The sequence below is a fragment of the Phoenix dactylifera genome, chromosome 8 (assembly GCF_051530095.1).
Source record: "Phoenix dactylifera cultivar Ajwa chromosome 8, Ajwa_hap1_PhDact_Kaust_v1.1, whole genome shotgun sequence".
Classification (NCBI taxonomy): domain Eukaryota; kingdom Viridiplantae; phylum Streptophyta; class Magnoliopsida; order Arecales; family Arecaceae; genus Phoenix; species Phoenix dactylifera.
The window spans coordinates 2,328,204-2,349,409 of record NC_143197.1 but is presented as its reverse complement, the minus strand read 5'-3'; the positions used below and the strand labels follow the sequence as shown (position 1 = coordinate 2,349,409).

Sequence of the window (21,206 nt, the reverse complement as noted above, 5' to 3'; positions counted from 1 at the left end):
AAAAATCTGTCAGCTCTTAGCTTATTATCAGTAAAAATAAAAAGAATAAGAAATTAGAAGCACGGAGATCTTCATGGTATTCTTAATCTCTGTTCAGGTGTACCCAACTCTAGTCTAAGCCTAGCCGCTCCGTGGCTTCCCACTCCCATCAGCGCGAGACCGAACAGAAAGTCGACCAAAGCTGCCCGTTAGATTCGATCGAGCTACATTAGATTCGGGCTGATATTTTCCGCTGCTGCCCGTCACGCTACCTATAGTATATCGCTCGCTTCTCGAACGAAAGGGGGAGACAAAGGGGAGGCAAGGATAAACGCGAGAACAGTTCCCTCTCCCCTCTTCCCATTGTCTCGCTTCGAGATGGGGTTCGCTCCGCCAATCCACCACTCCTGCCTTCAAATAACTCCCCGCTTCGGTCCCGAGCTCTTTAGGGCTCGGCCTCGCTCCACCTTATCGTTCTCCTTCGCTTCCTCTCTTCGCCATGCCTCCGCATCCTCCTGCTTTATTTCTTCCGGTAGGTATATCGCCTATATCCCAAATAAAGGTTGTTTCTTGCCATATGGTCTCTCTCCAGATCCGTTAGTCTTTCACTCTATGCGCGATTGGGATTTCAGTCGGAAGCCGCCGCTATGGCACGCGTCTGCTTCGGATGCGTCACGCAAAAGAGACCGAGCAAGAAGGCCTCTCAATCAGTGGTAAATTAAATCGAGACCATTCTTTATTTTCGTTTTAATTCGGAAAAAAGGATCCTTTTTAGGTTTTATTGGATTTTATTCTTTTCGCGTTATTTTTAATCCTTTCAATGCATCACGTATAGAGCCTCGAGGACAGGAGTGTCTTTTTGTTGGCTTTGCTTACAAAAAAAAGACCTTTTTAGGACTTGTTGGTTTTCTCTTTTAAACCCTTTCAGTTTATAGCGTCTCATGATCAGATGAAATAGTAGGGTAGGAGTGCATGACATTAACGGGGATTTGTGTTCATTTCCATTGTTTTATGGATAATTTTTGAATCATTGTTGATTGTGTGTCCATGACATGCAATAAAATTGTGATAGTATCAAATCTCATCGAGGACATGCTGCTTTCGCCACCTTGCGTATGGCGCGCCAGGTCAGCCCCCACTTACCAGAGACCACCGGTGTTGCCTGATTTAGCAAAATTTTTATTGGTAACAATAGTATAAATTTCATCTGATCATGAAGAATGACACAAACTACAAAGCCTTTCTCGTCCAATCTGGACCCATGAGTAATCCGGCAATGACAAAAGGCAGAGAATATAATGTTAATTCATAAATTTGACTGTGCACAAAGATTTGATTGCTGCTATTTACGCAAAATTTCAACTGCTACTATCAGATGACTCATGTTTCAATTGCCAGCTTGTTTTTATCTCCTACGAACTGATTATTATTTTTCTGCAATTGATTGAACTTGCAAAACTGTCTTTCACTGTAATGCGTAAAATTTATGCATTCTGCTTTTTCTAAAGATTTATTTATTCTGATGTTAGCTACTTTATATTTGTCAGAGCAATCATCAGAATTCTGCTGCCTTAGTCTGTTTGAAAATAATAAGATGGTGAAATGGATCTGCAGAAGAAGTGGCGAAGACCAGTTCTCAGTCACATGATGGATTAAATATTGATGGAAAGGCTGCTTCAGATCCCCCTTCAGGTGGCAAACAAGATTCAGTGACTCGTAAAGCTTCTTCAGCTAGAACTGTTGCATTTTGGGTGAGGACCTTGTATTATTGATTGCCAAATTGTTGTTATGCTGAAGCATGACGCTAATGGTTTCCTGATCCCTTTCTATTCGCCTGATCAATAACCAGGCATTATCTCTGAGACTACACTTTCTCCTATTTTAGGTTTTTGCTGCTGTGACTTTTGGAGTTGCATTGGGCATAAAGGACGGCATTGAAAAGGCATCTGAATTTTTTGCAGGGTATGTAGCAAGAGTCATTCTTAGATAATATGCTCGTTATCCGAATTTATCTTAATTTGGAGAAATTTTGTTCTGGGTAGGCTTATTGCTGCATTAGGTGCTGGATTATCAAGTGTTACTTAACTAATTGGCACCATTTCCCACCTACTATTCTCATTTAGGTCTGCGATGTCAGACAAGCATCATAAACCATTAACTGAGTAGATATTCTTCTGTGCCCTTTTTCACTAAGCATTACTGATACTAGTTATAACAGGTATTTCATGTGATTTTAATGAGGATGTACTGTCTTGCAGCTATCTATTGGAACAGAGTTTATCAGTGGACAATCTTTTTGTTTTTGTTTTGATTTTCAGATATTTTAAAGTACCAAAGATGTATCAGGTATGATTGCTCAACTCAACTAATTGTTTTTTTTCCCTTATGAATTGTTCTTGTGCTAACGTTTTCATATTAATGGAATCTTTATTGCACTGGAATCTAGGGGCGGGTTCTTACATATGGTATTGCTGGTGCAATTATATTTCGCGCTACAATGATCCTGCTTGGGGCTGCGACGCTTCAGGTTAATATACAGACCCACCTTTCGTCTTACTGTAGTTTTCACTCTCATCTTTTATGCCGTTATATGTCATACTGATGCTATGCATTTATAGAGGTTTGAGGCAGTGAACTTGTTACTGGCCTTGATTCTTCTCTTCTCATCATACAAGGTGAATTTTCTAGTCCAAGCTAATTGTCAGTTAATTCTTGTGCTAAGGAGTGTTTTCAATTTTTAGATGACAGGAATGTCTCAAGACAATCTTCGAGCTTCTAATTTGTCAGCTGATTTTTGTATTAGGATTTAGGAGGAACTACAAGAATTTGAATTTTTAATTTCTTATATCTGCTTGTTATTCATTAAACTCACTATATTTTAGGTCCTTCCCTGTGGAGTTTTTCGCTCATGCTTTCAGATGACTTCGAATTCTGAATTTCTTACTACTTTATAACTTTACACAACAGGACTCTATGTACTTCGGGCAGATGCATAACTGCGCATGAAAACACATAGAAGGAGCAAGTGCGACCATTTGGATCGCAGATGGGGTGCTGGGCTTTATAAGGACAATAGGCATACGCCCCCCCACTTTTGACACTACTTACTGAAGCATTGAATGCTGGCATATACTGTTTTGGGATTATATGTGTTAGTAAGGGGTCGCCTTGGTGCATGCTATGTAGAGATGATAAAGAGCTGGTTGGTAATAGATGGAGTGGATGTCAATGGAATTGCAGGAGGACATTATGGCAGGTAAAAAGGCGGCCAAGTGCACGCTCCTACCATTGTGGGGTCTAGGGAGGGCTAGATGTATGCAACCTTACTCCGGCGTGTGGAGAGGTTGTCTCCGTGTTTCGAATATGTGACCTTCAGGTTACAATAGAGCAACCTTACCATGCAAGGGTCACCATTGGATGGGATAGCATATAAAGGTTTGAAAATTAATCCACGTATGGAGTGCAAGTCTAATGATGCAACTACATGAATCAGTAGTTATATTTCAAAATGGTAGAAAGGTGAGGACATCTTGTGGAAAATTAAAGCTAAATGGTTGAAATGGTGATGCACTTGTAAAATGCTCTATGATCATCAAATATCATTTGGACAAAAATATCTAAAAGACAAGTACAAAATCAATGAAGATATTAGGTATTAAAGAAGACACGTGATCATTCCACTAACATACTAATATGTTGATTTTTTTTTTTTTTTACTGCAGAGGATGTTTATTGTCGAATCAGATCCTGAGCTAGTGATATAGAGTAAGAAATGAGCATATCAGGGGCAGCTAGCACCTAGAAAGGATAAAATAGAAGAAACTATATAGCAGTTATTCAGTAATGGGCATCATAATCCATATATGACCTTTGAGGTTTGGTTTGCATACAAGTTGAGGGGTTTAAAAAAAAATGAGCCAAAAGAATTGCTGGATAAAATTAGTGAGGGGAAGGCCAAACAAATGCATTCCAGTATTTTTTTCCTCATAGAAGGGAAACAAATGAAGCAATTCTGAGTATGATCTGTCAATTTCTACAGGATAAGCTTCTTTCTTATGCTTCTTGTGCTATATCACATGAGGCTCATGTGAGGCTTCACGTTAGACTATGACACGAATCTTCAGGTTATGCTGCTAGTGTTGTGTTATTCCTTCAATATCTTCATATTATTCATATTCAAGTGTCACTGAAAGTGCTTCAGTATTTTCTCACGTAGGTTTTTTAAACTTTTATGACCTGTTCTAATCAATTATTTTCTTAAGCTCCAACGTTCTGGTAAATGCATGTAATTCTCTTTTCTTTTAAATATTAAAAGATCTATGTCTCATTCTGCTGCATAATTCTCTCATTTTGTTTATCAATGGTTGCTCGTGAAAAAACATAGAATAAAACTTGATGTCTCAAAGCACACAGTAATCTCCATTTGTTGATTTCGAACAGCTGTTTTCTGCTGAAGAGGAAGAGACTGACCTGGCTGATAATTTTATTGTGAAAACATGCCAGAAGTTTATCCCCATTACCGGTGATTTACTGATCCCAATATTTTATTGACAAATCTCTTTTCAACATAAATGTTAGGACTTTCTCATATTTGCTTATGATTGAACAGGTGGTTGGTAAAGTTCCTTGATTACATCTTTGATAATTTCAAAAGTTTTACATATTATTTTATATATAAATGCTAGCTTGTACCTACAAATTTGTTACGTGGGGGCTTCAAATTTTTTTTATGGTCCATGTTTGTGATGATCTTCATGTCCTTTCATAAATACTAATTGCTGATCACATGGATGAGCATTTGGTTAGAGAAACCTCCAGTTTAATATGTCTGATGCTTACCTAAAATCTTCGTTAACATCTCTATGTCCAGCTGTTGGCCGTGCTAGATCGTGGTTGAGCTTTTGCTATATACTTTCAACTTGAGTTGTTAGCTAAGATTTGTATCTCCCGAGTGTTCTTTCCACCTGATTTGTTGATTACACTTAATTACCATTTCTACACAATTCTTCTTGCATGCAAAAAGGATTAAATTTGTTCTAATGTAAAATTGGTGTGATAAGCTGTTTAACTAGTTTGAGTAGTAGTTGAAAATTAAAAATCATTTTCACACTATTTGCCCATGGAAAAACCAATATGAAGCTGATGGATGTGTACCAACTTGCATTTCAGCAACTCAACTAGTTGAGAAGTGCATCACAACTGAAGTAACTTATCCATTATCTAATGACAAAAAGTTAGTTTACTAGTTGAGAATCTGGATACCAACCTTGGCCAAAATACTCAGACCATGAAAACCTTTTCAATAACAACGTAATCTGCTACAAAATCATTTTCTATGAGTATATTAAAGTGCAATACATTTTCTTTATTGCGTAAAGACTAAAGAGGCTGAATACACTTTTCTGTATTTTCTGATTCTTACATGGTGATGCTTTTTTCAAGTATAAATACCAGTATTCTTTCATTTTACAGCTTATTATGATGGTGATCGATTTTTAACGCTCCAAGCTGGTGTATGGAAGGCAAGTATTTGTCAGGGTCATGACAAGAATCTCGCTGCAGTTTATCTTATTTTTCCGCATTTTGATTTTATGGGCAATATATGGTACCTTGCTGTTATTCATGGACTAGATTGATATGGGAATTTGTTTCCTACTAAATGTCGCAAATTGCGAGATATCATTTTGCTTCAGATATTCTGTTAGCTTGATTGGTGATTCAAAATATGTACTCAGGCTACACCTTTACTTCTCACTGTTGCAGTCATCGAACTCAGTGATATTGCATTTGCTGTAGGTTTTCCTGTTTGCCCTCCCATACATCATCACAGCTTTTCTTGCTTAATTGCTTTATGTGATAACTGATGCCATTTTTTTTCATGTTTACAGGTTGATTCAATACCAGCAGTTTTTGGTGTCACACGAGATCCTTTCATAGTTTTCTCTTCAAATCTTTTTGCTATTTCAGGTAGTTTTATATTTGCTTTGCTGGTTATATATATAAAACACTGATCTTGATGTTTATCCAGACATTATAGGTTCATGCTTATATAATACACCCTTATGATATGGTGCTCATCTCAGTTTATTCCCTATTGCCTTCTAAGGAGTATTTCATAGTGAAAACTAAGTGATGTTAAATACTAGAAAACCATAACCATAAACATCTAGCCTTTTCCTGACTATTTGAGGGCTTTATAAATACCAGAAAGGATGAAATAAAAAACCAAGTGATCATCCAAGAATGGATTGAGTTTAGCATGTCCTCAATAAAACTTATCCTTAATTAAACTCACTTTGAGGTAGAATTTAAACTGGCATGGTGTTCTTCACAATGAGCTCCCTATATGAGACTGCATTTTAAGCAGGTTGGCCTCAAAGTTATTAGGCCACCACCTTTCCAAAATATGTTAAAAGGTGATATGGTATCCAATACGGTGCTAGAGATGCATTCAACACTATCTGTCTAGCATATTTTACCTTATTGAATGCCCATCTTTTAACATTGCTGGAGCTACCCTTAACATTCAAACAAGTGGATGAGAACCTTGACTGAGCACCCCTGGTTAAGCCTTGATTGGGTCCACAATCATGATCAAATTGAAAAAAATCTTTTCTATCTCTAGCAAAATCATGATACACCCTTTCAACCACAAGATTTGCATTGCCTAATAAGATACCCATCACATTTTTCTAGTAACTTGCTTTAGGCTGCTCTCAAAAGAGCTTCTACTTGTCCACTTACTCCTCTCTTTAAAATAATATATCTAATAAATATGATGACATATGTTGGAACCTTTCATGCATTAAAACTTTAATTAGCAGTATCTATTCATTTTGTATGATAAGACAAATAGGGGAAATGGGTTCTGGAGGGTGGAGGGGGGGATGCTGAAGATTTAGTCATAAAATCATGTTTAGAGTAAAACATCTCATTTCTAAAAGCCATATGGAGGGGTTTATGCATGGGATTCATAATTTTTATCTTCAGAAGAATGATATAGATTGAAATATTACTTGGTAAGACTGTACTTGCTTTTAGAACAAGCCTTTGGTTGACTGTGATTACATAATAATTGCTTATGTAGGTTTAAGGTCACTGTATATACTCGTTTCTGAAAGCATGTCGGAGTTAGAGTATTTACAGGTAAGGCGTTGACTTGCTCTCATCATTTTCCTGTTCATTCATTTCTAGAATTACTATTGTTATTCAACAGCAATTTCTGGTTCAGCAAAATATGACATGCTTTAATTGACCCTCATTTAAGGTTTTAAGAAAATTGACCTTCACTTTTTGTATCACGAATGTGGATGATAAGATTGCAGCTTAATGTGATGGAACCTTCATAGTGGATTATTTTTTAACCAAATTACTTATACCAACTACCTGCAGTTCTTTAGTAAACCTCATCAATGGATCATGGTGCATTGATCGGAAGGGAGTTATCAAATGTTATGATGAGAATCTTCTACCATAAATTTGGCTGTTTTAAATAAACAATAACACCATCTTTTCTTCAAAAATGATGTCCTCCTTATGCGAAGAAGAGGGAAAGCTTACTAAATCTTAGATATCATAGACCAGGAGGCCTTATCCCATCAAGATATATATGAGAAGCAAGCGACTAGGCATTGAAATTGAAGTTTCTCCTTTTGTTGCTGATACCTATTTTCCAAAAATAATCTTAAAAGTAGCAATGATATGTATCATTTTTACCCACGTTCGCCGTACTGTCCCGAACCGCCGATTTGGGGTGGACTGAACCGTACTGAGGGTGAACTTGCATGGTTTTGCCCCTCAATTCGAGAAATCGGACGTGGGAGGGAGAGGGGGAGAAGGTGAGACAGGAAAAGAGAGGGAGGGAGGGGGAGGGGGAGAGAGAGGGATAGAGGTTGCTCGTAAAGAGGGAGAAGGTTCGGTAGCCCCTCGTTTTGTTTCGAAACAAGGAAAGGTATTTATTTTTTGGCATTTTTAACTGAAGTCAGCAAATGGTTGGCCGGTTTGCTACAGTGAAATTGGCAAATCATTTGCCGACTTCAGTTCAAAAAATTAAAAAAATAGCGGTTCGTTCTGGAGTGGTATTGTATGGATCCGTACTGTACTATTCTGGTCTTTGATTGGTAGGTTTGGTGAACCTTGATCTTTACTATAGGCAACACAACCCTATTAAGGTGTTAGCTGACTAGTTGGTTATTACTGATATATCCACTTTGTTTTCCATGCGCGTTTCCTTTAATTCTTGGAACAATCAGAAATTCAGTATGTTGGAACAATTTGGATATAGGTTCAGATTTCAGAAATGGAAGTGAAGAGAGAATAAGAAAGACAATTGCAAAAATATTGATATGTATGGGAGAGACTAGAATAACAAGCAATGACTCCACAACCAACAGCAAGGCTAGACATTAATTTGTATCCACACCATTCTTGAATAATTTGTGAAGAATTGTACAAATCTTAAGTAGTCTGACTAATCATGAATAATCCCAAGAACCATGAGGTGAATATAAGAAAATCATGAATGATTTGTGAACTTTTTGATAATTGGGAGGATATTCTTACCATGTTTTCAAAGGAGGGAGGCCTGTTGGAGTGCATCTTTCGAATAATGAATTTCACATATCAGCCTCTCACCCCAAAAAAACAAAAATCTTACTGTACCTCCGAGAAACAACAATTTAATATCAAAATTTTAGCTTTGCCCTTATGTTTAATCAACATGTTTGTGTGCAGTCATGGAGCTTGCATTTATAAATTCTCTTTCTTTAGTTGTTATCCCCCTCTTATTCTTTCTCTCTTTCTCATCTATTGTTTTTTTACAAAGTGAAACAAGAGATTTGCATCACCTCAAAAGTGGGTTTCTTTTATATATATATATATCAAGACCTTGATAAAGAAGAATCTTATGTTAAAAATCTAAGTCTGTATACCACGGACTTATGGGATCACAGTTTACAATCATCAATCAAATACTCCATTTTAGTTGTGCATGTCACACGTTGAATGCTAGATAACATAAGTTGAATGGGTGCCTGAGAATTTTGTTATTCATACAATTTCAAGTTCGGGGAAAACCTACCTAGACAGGAGTGAGCTAAAGCTTTATCAGGGAATCCTCGCGCAGCACTAGTTCAGTAGGTGATTGGCACATATTTCACTTGTTTATTGGATCCTGGGGTTCAGTCTCCCAATTAGTTGTATTCCAATAGGTTATGCACAACTTAGAAATGCATTTGCTACTCTTTTTTCCTCTTTTCTTTTTTCAAATTGAAGCCTACAAGCAGGGCAATATACTCATTTAGCAATAATCTAGGTTGAGAGGAGCTTGATACCAAGGTTTAATTCCTCGGAATATTCATTTGGTCCTTGTGAAAATTTCACTGCATCCTTAACTATTTTTTACTTTTTTCCTTCTTTTTTTGGGAAGTATTACTATTTTCTTATTTAATGAATGAAGTGCTTTGTACTGTTATTCATACAGTCATTGTTTTTTTTTTCTAAAATATGCGGTGGATTTTGAATGCTCCTAATTCTAGAGTAACCAAGATATTTTGATATTGCTATGAGCCAGAGTACGTCTTTGTCGGAATCCTTTCATCGAATAAGCATATATATATATATATATATAGCACTTGTTTGAGGATTGTTAGATGTGATTCTGTTGCTATGTTGGTTAAAATTATATGCCATTCGGTGGTCTTGGTTTACGATAACTAAATGCTGGTTGTTGTAAAAAAACTCCTCTTTTGCAGCCTGCCATAGGTATTGTTTTGGGCTTCCTAGGGACAAAGATGATATTTGATTTCTTTGGTGAGCTGGACATGCCCCATTTCTCACTCTCTTTCTGATTCTCCCCACAAACATTTGATTTTTCTTTTCTTCGTATATCATTTTGTTTGTACATGTTTCCTTGCTTTCCCTTGTATGACAAGCTTGGAATCACTTACAACAGGTTACCATGTACCAATTGAGGTTTCCCTGGGGTTTGTTGCCACAAGTCTTAGTGCCGGAGTGCTGTTGAGCCTAATAAAAAACTCTGATTGATGGATCTAAAGGAAGAAAAGGAAAATTCAATAAAGAAAGGATCTGAAGGAGCAAACACTATAGTAATGCAGTTGGGGAACTCATGTAGCTTATGAATCTGCCCTTAGGCATTCAGTATTATTCCTTCATCGGACGACAATGGCTGATGTTGTTTTGTACATTTTTTAAGTTCCTGCATTATATCTTGTGTACCGTTATTCATATCTCAGACAATGCGCTAATTTATGAACTAGCAAGCACAATTCCATTCAGCAAACACAGTTCTGTGGTGAAAGTGGTGTAATTTCAAGAGTTAATAGGCATGATATGTTTTTTTTTTAAATTCAAGAAAAGGTTCACTGCCTCTGAACTTCAGCTTTTTATGGCCTTTCTGAAGGCTTGAAAGAGCTTTCTCTTCGTCCACTTATTCTCTCGCTGGGGCCAAGTATACCCATTAGATTATCATGAAGCTACGTCGGATCCTATTTCTACTATGCATCCTTTTCCACCTGAACTAACCCTACCTGTGCTCAGCAGAGCAGAGGAAGTATTACATTTCTACAATTGGAATTCCACCTCATCAGCATGACATCCTATGGAAACTAGGGTAATTTATCCATTAATTAGAGATTCCCGGGTATGCCATTTCGACAATGTTGAACTTTTAGGTAATTTATCCTGGAAATCATGTGTTCTTCTCCTGGAAGGGTGGATTGGGCATGTTAAACTCTCACAGGTTTAATCATGCAATATCACAGGTACTTTATAGAAGACTCGATCCAAATCAAGCATGATTTGCTTGTTCTAGTGATTTAAGTGAAAAAAAAAGAAATTAAATTCTGTTTTCGGGGAAAGTGATGAGCTACTAATACTATTTTTGGTAAGGTCTGGATTTGTTGCTGGAGAAGGAATATCAATCTCTGCATGGTCTTCAAATATCAAATTTACTTATAAACAATATGGACAACACGAGCCTATCGTGATAAATTAAGGCGGAAAACGGTTCGGATATGGATTTAATATTTTATATATTCATATTTGTATCTATATTTTTTAATGAATATAGATATAAGATATTAAATAGATATCAAAATTAATATCCATATTAATTCTAAACAGATATGGATACAAATTGGATATTAAATGTGATGGAAGGCAAAATGGATCGTCCTACTCTAGTGTGGAACCACCCAATTCCTGCCGAGCGGGTCAGGCCTTGGCCCCGCTAAGAGTTGAGCCAACCTCAGGCATTGCCGAAGGCCGAGCTGACCTCGGCTAGAGGTCCGGCCGACCTTGGATCCCGCCGAAGGCCGAGCCGACCTTGGCTCGAGGCTAAGCCGACATCGGCCCTGTCAACCTTGGTCCTGTCGAAGATCTTGTGCATACTCATAACAAATCTAGAAAGATATCTCCTGAATCCTCCGCCCGCAGGATTGATCTCCATGATTCACGCCGCCTCTAGCTAATGGCTAGCTGATCACAGCTCAGCTCAAGACTTCAGGTAACGGTCGAGACCCTCACCCTATAAAAAGAGAGTAAGGAAAGGCATTAGAAGTCATTAAAAGCAATTCAAAACACTTAGAAATCTTTTCAAAAACTATGCTAATTTAGCCATCAGAAGGCCTTCGCCGGAATTCCCGGCTAAGGTTTCGTGCAAGTACACCGGTGCGCGGGAGGTTGGCTCCCTTTCTCCATCCCGGCGGGCATCTTCTTGGCTTTCTCTGGCGTGGTCACCCTCAGGTCAAATTTCAACCACAACAAAACATATCCATATTTGTTACAACATATACGAATTAGATATTAAACATATTCATATTTTTTTTACATGAATACAAATATAAATTGGATATTAATCAAATTTTGAGCAAAATTTAACGATGAAAACTAGCAATAAGACGTGATCATAAAGAAAAGATTTAATTAAAAAAATATAATTTTAATAAGCATCCATCAATAATAAAAACTAACAATAATGATAAAGGATATATTCATGGAAAAATTATAATTTCAGCAAACATACATCAAAAGCAAGAAACGAAATTTTAATAGAAACAAGAATTCAAAAAATAAAAACCATAGTGATATATTCATAAAGAATAGATTTAATTAAAAAGTTATAATTTCAGTAACTATTAATTATATGCAAGAAAGATAATCATAATTCAATGCCCTATTTAAAGTACGAAGTAGATCATAAAACTTTAAGATATTCAGAAGAAAAAAATAAAAAGCACCTTATATTAAGAATCCAAATAATTACGAACATTCTCCCTAATGTGACTCTATGCTCATCTATACTCGTAATAAAAATATCTAAATATAAAAAATAAAAAAATAAAAAAATAATTAAGATATATGAATATTTCCAAAACAATAATCATTCAAAAAATAAATAAATTATTACTTTCTTACTAGAGCTCTTTGGCTTCTTCGTAAAGACAAAAATAATATTATAGTAAATCTATAGCATCCAATATTAAAAGAGTGCAAATTTAAATGATAAATGATTTAAATAAGCAGCATAATATCCATAAAATAAATGACATAAGAAACACAACTACCATCCGTCATAATTAATCTCATTCAAAGATAGCCTTCAAATAAATCCCAACACGAATATTTTTAGCAAAATTTCATAATCTAATAAAATAGTTCAATTTAATAAAATGATATCACATGACAATCATCGGCATTTTAAAAAGTATACGCTCAATTAAATATAAACTATGGAATGTATCATTTTGTTTTTTTTTTTTTTTATGGTGAGCCAAAACTCGTACCTAGAAATCAGTTTACTAAAAAAAATATTTAATAGTATATGGTTTTCGAACCTGGACGCGAAATCGGCATTCAAGCGAACCTTCTAGTTCCCATAAGCGGTAACCTTTTATTAATTTTCTAAATTTAATAGAAGAGTCCGGAACGGTTTGCGCTCTTCCATCGTCAGTGATGACGCCTCCGTGACTCGCCGCTCACTCCGCGCAGACTGTAGCTCCACTTCCCTCTCGATAAAAGCGGAATGGCGCTCGGCCAACAACCAAACGCACGGCGTCTCGGAGAGATTAACCATGGCAGCGTAATTCCTCGAACCCCGTCTCACGAAATCTCCATTTCTTGATCCGATCCCGTTTGATTTTTCTCTAATTTTTTATTTGGGGGATTTTGTCGACCAATTTTTCCGCATTCTTTGATTTTATTTCAAGAAATATTCTAACGCATGGCTTTGATACCGGAGACGTTTATTCTTTTTAATGTTGGCAGAGTGTTTTTTTTTTTAAATTATTGTAGTTTTTGCTGATAATTTAATCTCTGGTTCTTGAAGTTGCGCGAAGGAGGTCCTCCCACCGTCTCTTGATTCTACTTCCGAACCACCTGCTCTCTTTGATGGGACCACAAGGTGACTTCATTCTTCAACTCCTCCTCTCTCGTTTTTTTTTAGTTTCTATTTGGAATTTTATTAATTTTAGACTCTGCGGATTCTTATTAAGGTAGATTTTGGTTTATTTTTTATTTCCAACAGCTGTAGTTCTTCTGATGTATATATATCTAATCATCTTTTATTTATGTTGGGTCTGAAGGCTGTATACATCTTATATTTGCCCATTTGCGCAACGCACCTGGATTGCTCGAAACTATAAGGTATTTCCCTTTTTTTTAATTTTTCTTTGGTCAGCTTCTCTTTTTTTTGATGAAATATGCGGTGAAGTTACTGAATTGTTTCAAGATTTATCGTAGCTTTGTTTTACTTAGCCAAAAGAAGGTTGAATTCTCTGCCTGTGAAGTTTAGTGATTTCTGAAAATCATTGAAGGCGGGTTTTATATGACTTATTTAAATGGGATGTTTGGAATTTCGTAAGTTTTATCGTTTGGAAAGAATTATTTTTTCTAACAAATATTTTTTTTATGTGTTTTTGGAAAGCAGGGGTTGCAGGATAAGATCAAATTGGTTCCTATTGATCTGAGTAATAGGCCAGCTTGGTACAAAGAAAAGGTTTACCCGTTAAATAAGGTACGTGATAAGTTTTTCGTACCATGTTCTTTATCCTTATAGTGCATGGTTGTACTAGGTGTATTTCCTTTGGTTGCCTTTGTTGCGAGGATGGAAACCAATTTCTGTACTTTTAATCTGGATAAAACATACGTTCTAGTTTTGATTGCTCAAGTTGTTGGGCTTATGCCCAACAAATTTTAAAGGCTAATTCTTTTGCATTGGATTTATTTATTTATGTTTTCATATGGTAGGATCTTGTAAGCGTTCATATATGCTGAACATTTAGTTTGAAGTGATTTATTCCTCGTCTTTATCCCTCCTTCTCTTCCTTTCCCATGTTTCACCCTATTGTTTATGTCCAGCCAATATTATTCTTCAAAATAGGTCTTCCTTGACACACAAAAAAAAAAAAGCAAAAAATGCACTATGTGAATATGTTTCAGTCAATACTTATCTCGTAAAATTGTGTGACAGGTGCCTGCATTGGAGCATAATAATGAGGTCAAAGGAGAGAGTCTGGATTTGCTTAAATATATTGATAGTCACTTTGAAGGCCCTTCATTGCTTCCAAGTGTAAGAAATAAGCAGCCTTTTACCTCTACAAAATCCATGCTTTAGTCTTAAGTTATTTTGGCTTTTATTATGGAAATTTGTAGGATCCTGTGAAGCAGCAATTTGCAGAGGAGATGCTGGCTTACAGCGATGAATTCAACAAAATTATGTACACAGCATTACGTTCCAAGGGAGGTGTGGGTGATGAAGCTGGTGAGAGGTTACTCTTATGAACTTTTGTGCATGTACTCCTCAAACAAGAAATCAAAGACCTGCATTAAGACATACTAATTTGCTTAAGTGTTCTGCATCAGTTGCTGCTTTTGACAAGATAGAAGGCGCCCTTTCAAAATTTGATGATGGACCATTTTTCCTTGGCCAATTTAGTCTGGTAAGCATACACTGTTTTCTTTCTAGATCTTTGAATGGTTTTTATCAGCATTTTCTTTTTCTTGTGTCACCATGAAGATTCACGTTTGATTATGAATATAATATAATATGTTATTGCAACTTGATAGAGGCGTAGCTATCTATAATTTTGTATTATGTTGGACACTCTGCGGCATAGCATCCTTTAGATTATCTTATTGAATTGCTTCCTGCATTATCAATAATGGCCTACACATTATCTGTAATTGTTGCCTTGGTGTGTGTTAAAAGTTGTAGTGTCTGTCACTCGTGAGGTTTTAAGTCGTGGCAAGACGAGGGGCGCCTTAACTGTCCCATCCGGTTCCTATGAGAAAATGGGACAAGGACGGAGGCAGGACTCATCCATGTGGTGAAAAAAGAAAATGAAAGAAAGGAACAAAAGAAGGAGAAAAGGAAAGAATGAAATGAAAGAAGTAAAAGGAATGAAAGAAAGGAATGGAGAAGAAAAGGAAAGGAAAGAAGGAAAGAAGGCAGAAAAGAAATAGAAAGAAGAAAAAGGAAAGAAAGGAAGGAAGGAAGGAAGGGATAAGAAAAAGAAAGAAAGGAAGGAAAGAAGGAAGAAGGTAAAGAAAGAAGAGAAATAAATAAACAGAGAAAGAAAAGAAGGAAGGAAGAGTAGACAGATGTAGGGTATGTCCTAAGATGGCCGCTGGACAGCATGGGACAGCAAGTCATCTTGTTCCATAGAGAAACCGGGACACCACCATCCCATGGGACTTAAAACCTTGGTCACTCTCATTAGTAAAAAGCAAAAGTAATAAATGCATTTGCTCTACATGTTTCTAGCCATTCATCATTGTTAATGCCTGATTATGTATTGACTATAAAACTTTCTTGTGACAAGTATGCAAAAGGTCTCCTTAATATTTAGTTCATTTTAATATGCTTTACCTTGTCAAACTCTATTTCTACATTAACTTTAACTCATTCATTTACACATCAATCTCTGTAAATGAGGAAGCATGATTGCCTTTGAGTGCAATATATGGGGCATATTTCACTTGGGAAGTAGTATTTTACCATGTTTTTCTTTGTTCGTTCGTTTGTTCCATCATGAGTGTTCCTGTGAAAGGATAATGCTTTTTACTGTATCGGTATGTATTACTCAGATAAAATAATTCCACACATCCTTCTGTTAAACATAACTGAGACTGATATTTCACCAATTAGCTCCCATCATTGTTCTTGGATGCAGATATATAGCCAGACCATTTTCTGACGTTAGGAACTTCCATGTACACAATTTCTGCCTGATGGAACTTGAGAGAACTCGTGAATATTCTGTTTAGTCATATACAGAGTCCTCTTGTTATATCTGCCCCACTTCTGTTGCCCATGGTAGTATAAAGTAATGTTTAGATGAATGTAGTTGTACAAAGAATGCTTGTTATACCTTGCTTCATAAGGCAGGTCTTATTGTTCTACAACTAATATCATAGAACAGGTCTACCACTTTAGAAAAGTGTTGTTTTTCTTTGTTTCTTTTTTTTTAATTAAAAAAAAAATGGGTGTCTGTTTGGGCTATAGAACATTTTTCACTGTGATAATGTCACATTTTGTTTGTTACTAAAACTATGATATGTTTACCAAAACTATGTTATATTTACCTGACAAGCAATATACTTAGATGGATATTTAGTTATTTGTTCCTTTGATGATTAATTAATAAATTTTGTTATTTTTAAAGATGTGCGAAACTATGTTTTTTTCATTTTTAATCTGGTCTAATACTTTGGTTAAAATGCAATTCCTAGGTGGATATTGCATACATCACCTTTATTGAAAGGTTTCAGACTGCATTTTTGGATATTAAAAACTATGACATCACCAAAGGCAGGCCCAAGCTGGCACAATGGATTGAGGTATTGTCAAATTCATATTTAGAAATATCATGCCTGTATATTTGCTTTTTTTTTATTGGATGACAATACTGTATTAGACTTGACCATCTGATGGTTGCATGCAGCTATTCTTGTAATGACGCACACATTCATTTGAAGCATCAGTTACTTCTGATGGGTTATCTTGCAATTTAAAATGCTTATAACATCAAACACAATTCGTGAAAGATTGTGCTGTGCAAACTTTTTCATTTTGGATTTGCATGTCTTTGTTTGTAGATTTAACATTGTGAGCCTAAATTATACCAGTTTCCTCCTGCCTTACTCTCCTGGATTTGCTTTTATGTGGCGACTGTTTATGGGCAAGAATACTTGAATGTACCTATAAATATGCCTTTATTTTTGATAAGTAATGATTTTTTTATTCAGTGCACTCACTAGGTTAGCTTATTGTCAGTCTTAGCAGAGTTAATGAAAGGATCACTAATTTAGTTGCTGTACAGGTATCATAGTGCAGCCATCCCTCAAGAGATTGAAAATAATTGAAAAAAAAAGTTATAATGTAGCTACATATTTTAGGTCACCAATATTTTATATGTTTGTGGTGGGAAATATTAACCGATCTGCTAACTCAACATAGAGATGCTTTGTTGCAAACTGAGGATGATTAGGGTTCTATAGATGGGTGGATGATCATGGTTTGAGTTACTGTAACAAACTTCTACACATGTCAAGTTCATGGTATTGCTAGGCCATTATATTTTTTGATATATATATATAGTCGTGCCCTGGATTAAGTCGTTCAAAAGGTGGGCCACAAATAAAGCAACATAATGAAAATTAGGGTACTAAAGTGAGAGATCATGTATTGTTGGCTGAATTTTGCCAAGTGAATTTTGATTCAAAGGAGCTTGTGAAAGTTAATGGATTTCTGACTTAAGGTCATATGCTTCTGCCTTACCTATTTTTTTCTCTCCCTCCCGCCCTAAACCATCTAACCTCTTCCCATGCGTCCTCATTGAGAAGTCCCTTCATAAGCATGTTGGCTTATGGTTGGTTCCTAATTATGTTTTGTTACTAATCCAAATAATATGACCATCCTGATACCCTTTTAAGAGGGTTGGTTCTGTGTGAGGCACCAAGTCAACCTGGTTGTGTTTATGGTTAAGTCAACGCTACCTCTTGTGAAGTTGGATTGGTTACAGGACAAACTCTTGCTTGGTTGTTACAAATGGCTGACTTAATGCAGGACTAGTGGCTTTGATTTAGAGACCTAAAGTTGATAATCTATGATGGGTTTGTCAAGCGTGATGAGAATGTGAACATAGATGAGCTTAAGGAACCTAACTGTTTGGATGGCATTAGCATGTGGGCCAGAAACAAAACTGCTCAATCCTTTATGGAGCTACTTAACTGCGAAAGTGCAGAAGTAAAGACTCTCTGCTGAATAAAAGTTGGGCATATCTTTTTCTTTAGGTATAATTTACCCCTGTTCAAAAAGTTTCTTTTTTCGAATCTATTTGTTAAGACAAATGATCATGTAGAATGCAACTTGAGTGATTTACTTTGAAGAGTATGCTATTTTGGTCTAGTAGATAGCTATTACAATAGTATTTGTTATGCTGCCGTTACTCTAATTAATTGGAGAGGGTGAAATCAAATTCCATCAACCAACGAAGTGATATGAAGTTAAATTTACCTTATCCTGCAGTATAGTGCATGCTAGAAATTATTTTGCTTCAAACTAATGTCGAACGAATATTTTTAAACTCAGATGGGTTTTTATTTTTGTAAAAAAATTATGGCTGTATTTGACTTTATACTTTCTCTGTACTAAGATTTATTAACTTTGTATGAAGTATTATTATTAGTTTGCAGCTATCATTTTTATCTCCATATGCTGTACTTGTAATATAGTCCATAGTTTTTATCATATTACTCTTAAAACATTATTTCTTAGTAAGGCACATGATTGATATCTGAGAGCCTGAGACCACTTAAGTTGCTTCACCTTTGTAAGAAATCAAGAGGAAGACCAAAGCTCTGTTCTTCCGGAAAACAACATACATCCCCCCTTTTCTCTCTCCCGCCACCAACACCCGGTAGGGGATATTTCTAATGTTCAACTGTTCTGGAATCTAGATGCTTTAGTTTTTCTGCCCCTTGGGGACTTGCGGTTATATGCTGTGGTGCAAATGACCCGATGGAGTATTACAACTGCTACTAAATTTCTTATTATTGGTTAGATATGCCTGTGAAAGAAAAACTAATCATGCATGAATGTATATATTTCATGTCTAATTCTTTTTGCAAGCAACCTCAATATTTGGTGTTTTTTCCTAAATAACTTTCTTTTGTTAAGTAAGCATGATTCTTAACTCTTGTTATTGAGAAGTGTGGTTTTTTATAGGAGATGAGTAAGATTGGTACATGTTTTAAGTTTGATTCTTTTTGCAAGGGACCTCGATATTGGGCATTTTTCCCTAAATATTTTTCTTTTGTTAAGTATGTCTGATGTTCAACTCTTGTTATTGAAAAGTGTGGTATGACTTTATTATTAAACATTTTTGTAGGAGATCAATAAGATAGATGCATACTCGCAAACCCGGGTTGATCCTCAGTTGCTACTGTCTGGCCTAAAGACGCGTCTTGGGGTAAATTTTCCTTCTAGAATATCTCACCCTTAATTTTATATCGATAATGGGGAAAATTAGGAAATGGCTCATTGTCTGTAAGCTAGCTGACTCCTTTTCTTTTTCCACCTCCCAGATTGCATGAAGAATTCTTCGTCTTCTGCAGGTAAGGTTCCAAACATTTCTCGTGCTCTGCATGTTTACTGTGTCCCTAGTTTTCTTATATATCTTAGCAGAAATGCAAATAAATAAAAACTGTTGGTTTGGATTTGTCTAAATCTTTCCAATAACAATCAAACTATTGTTTTTGGTGAAAGAAAAGATGGGAGTGGACAAGAGCCTGTGGCAAAATCTCCATCTGGATGCCAAATATAGAAATCACAAACTTTTAACCCTGTATCTTGCAAAATAGGAGCCGTCCATTGTGGTCAGTTATAGCCATAACCGGCAGTTTTGTCCATCTTGCTGTCAAATGGATTTGCCTCCTTCAGCCATGTCATTTCTGTTCTCAGAATTGTTTATATGTTTCGTGGTTGATGCTGATGTGATGATGTTGACGATGCAGGTAGCAGCAGAATCCGAGTTGAATCCGATGGTAATATAGTATAGTTTGTGGTAGCTACTTCAGGCATATAAATGATCTCAATAAATAATGTTGGTAATTGCAATCTAGGCATTAGCATACTAGTTGTAGCAGCACCTGTTTGCAGCCTTTGCAGCTGAAGCTTGGGTCCACTGTATCGGGTTATCTTTCCTATGTTGAATGGTTCTTGCTGATGTAATATGAGTACTTGCTGGGAGTCACGTACTATGATGATGCACTAATAATTGCTTTCTATGGTTATTGCCATCGTGTGGATGCCCTCTTCATTGTTTATTGTCTACGAACGTTTGACAGGTTGCTTGATTAGTAAATAAATAGATGAAACATGCAGCCAATAGGTTTAATAAAATTGGACGCGAGTGCAGGCAGCTCTATTCTACCAACAGAACGCACATTTCTAATGGGAAAGCATGTGGTTCGTAAAGTAGTTATTGAATCATTTGCACTAATATTCTTATCATGTTTTGACGAAGCCTTTCGAAATATTGCCTGGTTGCATCAGGGCTCATAATTCAGCTAGTACTCGCGAGGGAGATTCATCCACAATCTTCACCTGGGTCCATACAAGATTTTAAAATCCCGTATATGTGTTGCAGCCGCGCCCCACCCCTTCCTCTTCCACGAAAAAAAAAAGAACCTTTTATTTTCTCCCAAAGGTGCCAGCCGCATGAGATGAACCATCACCGTATCAGCATTTATTATTATTATTTTTTTGTTACAGGCACACATCTTACGGTTGTGGATACGGTTAATAAAATTCGAAAACAACAAAACAGAAAAGAAATCTGGCATTGTGTCGTGCTTTCTTCAAACTAAACTTACAGAATGATGGGCTGCATAAAAAGCAATTCAATCAGCTGCACTATTTACTTCTCTATAAACGTGTATAGCCTGATGAGCACTATACTTTTGTAGTAGGCCGTGAATGTCAAGTAGCAACGGTCTACCCTCGCCTGCATTGTATCAGCATTTATTCATTGCCACGTCATACGCGGGCAATGGAAAGCGGTCTTTAACAAATTTTTGATTTTTATAATTGGCATTAACATATTCTAATGGATGAATGGTCTTTCAAAAATATTTCAATTATTAGTAACAGAAAAATCATTCAAAAAGGTCGTCCAACATTTTAGGCCGGTCATTTTGCTTTGTCG

General features: G+C 36.2%; 2 protein-coding genes across 3 annotated transcripts; both read left to right on the top strand.

Annotated features, from left to right (window-relative positions):
• Positions 1–265: 265 nt before the first annotated feature.
• Positions 266–10,355, top strand: PDE149 (integral membrane TerC family protein). Its single transcript, XM_008795444.6, has 14 exons — positions 266–511; positions 612–692; positions 1,594–1,730; positions 1,865–1,941; positions 2,238–2,325; positions 2,426–2,506; positions 2,598–2,654; positions 4,420–4,501; positions 5,452–5,501; positions 5,715–5,771; positions 5,868–5,946; positions 7,067–7,125; positions 9,732–9,789; positions 9,932–10,355. The coding sequence occupies exons 1-14, from the start codon at positions 358–360 to the stop codon at positions 10,021–10,023; spliced, it is 1,152 nt and encodes a 383-aa protein (XP_008793666.2). The 5' UTR covers positions 266–357; the 3' UTR covers positions 10,024–10,355.
• A 2,553-nt stretch (positions 10,356–12,908) lies between these two features.
• Positions 12,909–20,292, top strand: LOC103709917 (protein IN2-1 homolog B-like). Of its 2 annotated transcripts, none has more exons than XM_008795456.6 (11): positions 12,909–13,078; positions 13,325–13,399; positions 13,581–13,641; positions 13,925–14,011; positions 14,468–14,566; positions 14,650–14,758; positions 14,860–14,936; positions 16,729–16,836; positions 19,389–19,469; positions 19,585–19,614; positions 20,014–20,292. In XM_008795456.6, exons 1-10 carry the CDS (start codon positions 13,071–13,073, stop codon positions 19,591–19,593), a joined length of 714 nt encoding a protein of 237 aa, XP_008793678.2. In that variant the 5' UTR covers positions 12,909–13,070; the 3' UTR covers positions 19,594–19,614; positions 20,014–20,292. The 2 variants fall into 2 exon arrangements, with proteins under 2 accessions (XP_008793678.2, XP_088558474.1); XM_088702348.2 differs by lacking the exon at positions 20,014–20,292 and adding an exon at positions 19,771–19,886 and having other exon boundaries at positions 12,927–13,078.
• The last annotated feature ends 914 nt before the right edge of the window (positions 20,293–21,206 follow it).

Excerpts from the sequence above, each read along its gene's own strand:
- PDE149 (XM_008795444.6), top strand. The coding sequence starts at position 358 with ATGGGGTTCGCTCCGCCAATCCACCACTCCTGCCTTCAAATAACTCCC. Across the intron at positions 4,502-5,451 it reads GAAGTTTATCCCCATTACCG|CTTATTATGATGGTGATCGA; the intron begins GTGATTTACTGA and ends TTCATTTTACAG. Across the intron at positions 5,772-5,867 it reads TCAGTGATATTGCATTTGCT|GTTGATTCAATACCAGCAGT; the intron begins GTAGGTTTTCCT and ends TCATGTTTACAG.
- LOC103709917 (XM_008795456.6), top strand. Across the intron at positions 13,400-13,580 it reads CTCTTTGATGGGACCACAAG|GCTGTATACATCTTATATTT; the intron begins GTGACTTCATTC and ends TTGGGTCTGAAG. Across the intron at positions 14,012-14,467 it reads AGGTTTACCCGTTAAATAAG|GTGCCTGCATTGGAGCATAA; the intron begins GTACGTGATAAG and ends ATTGTGTGACAG.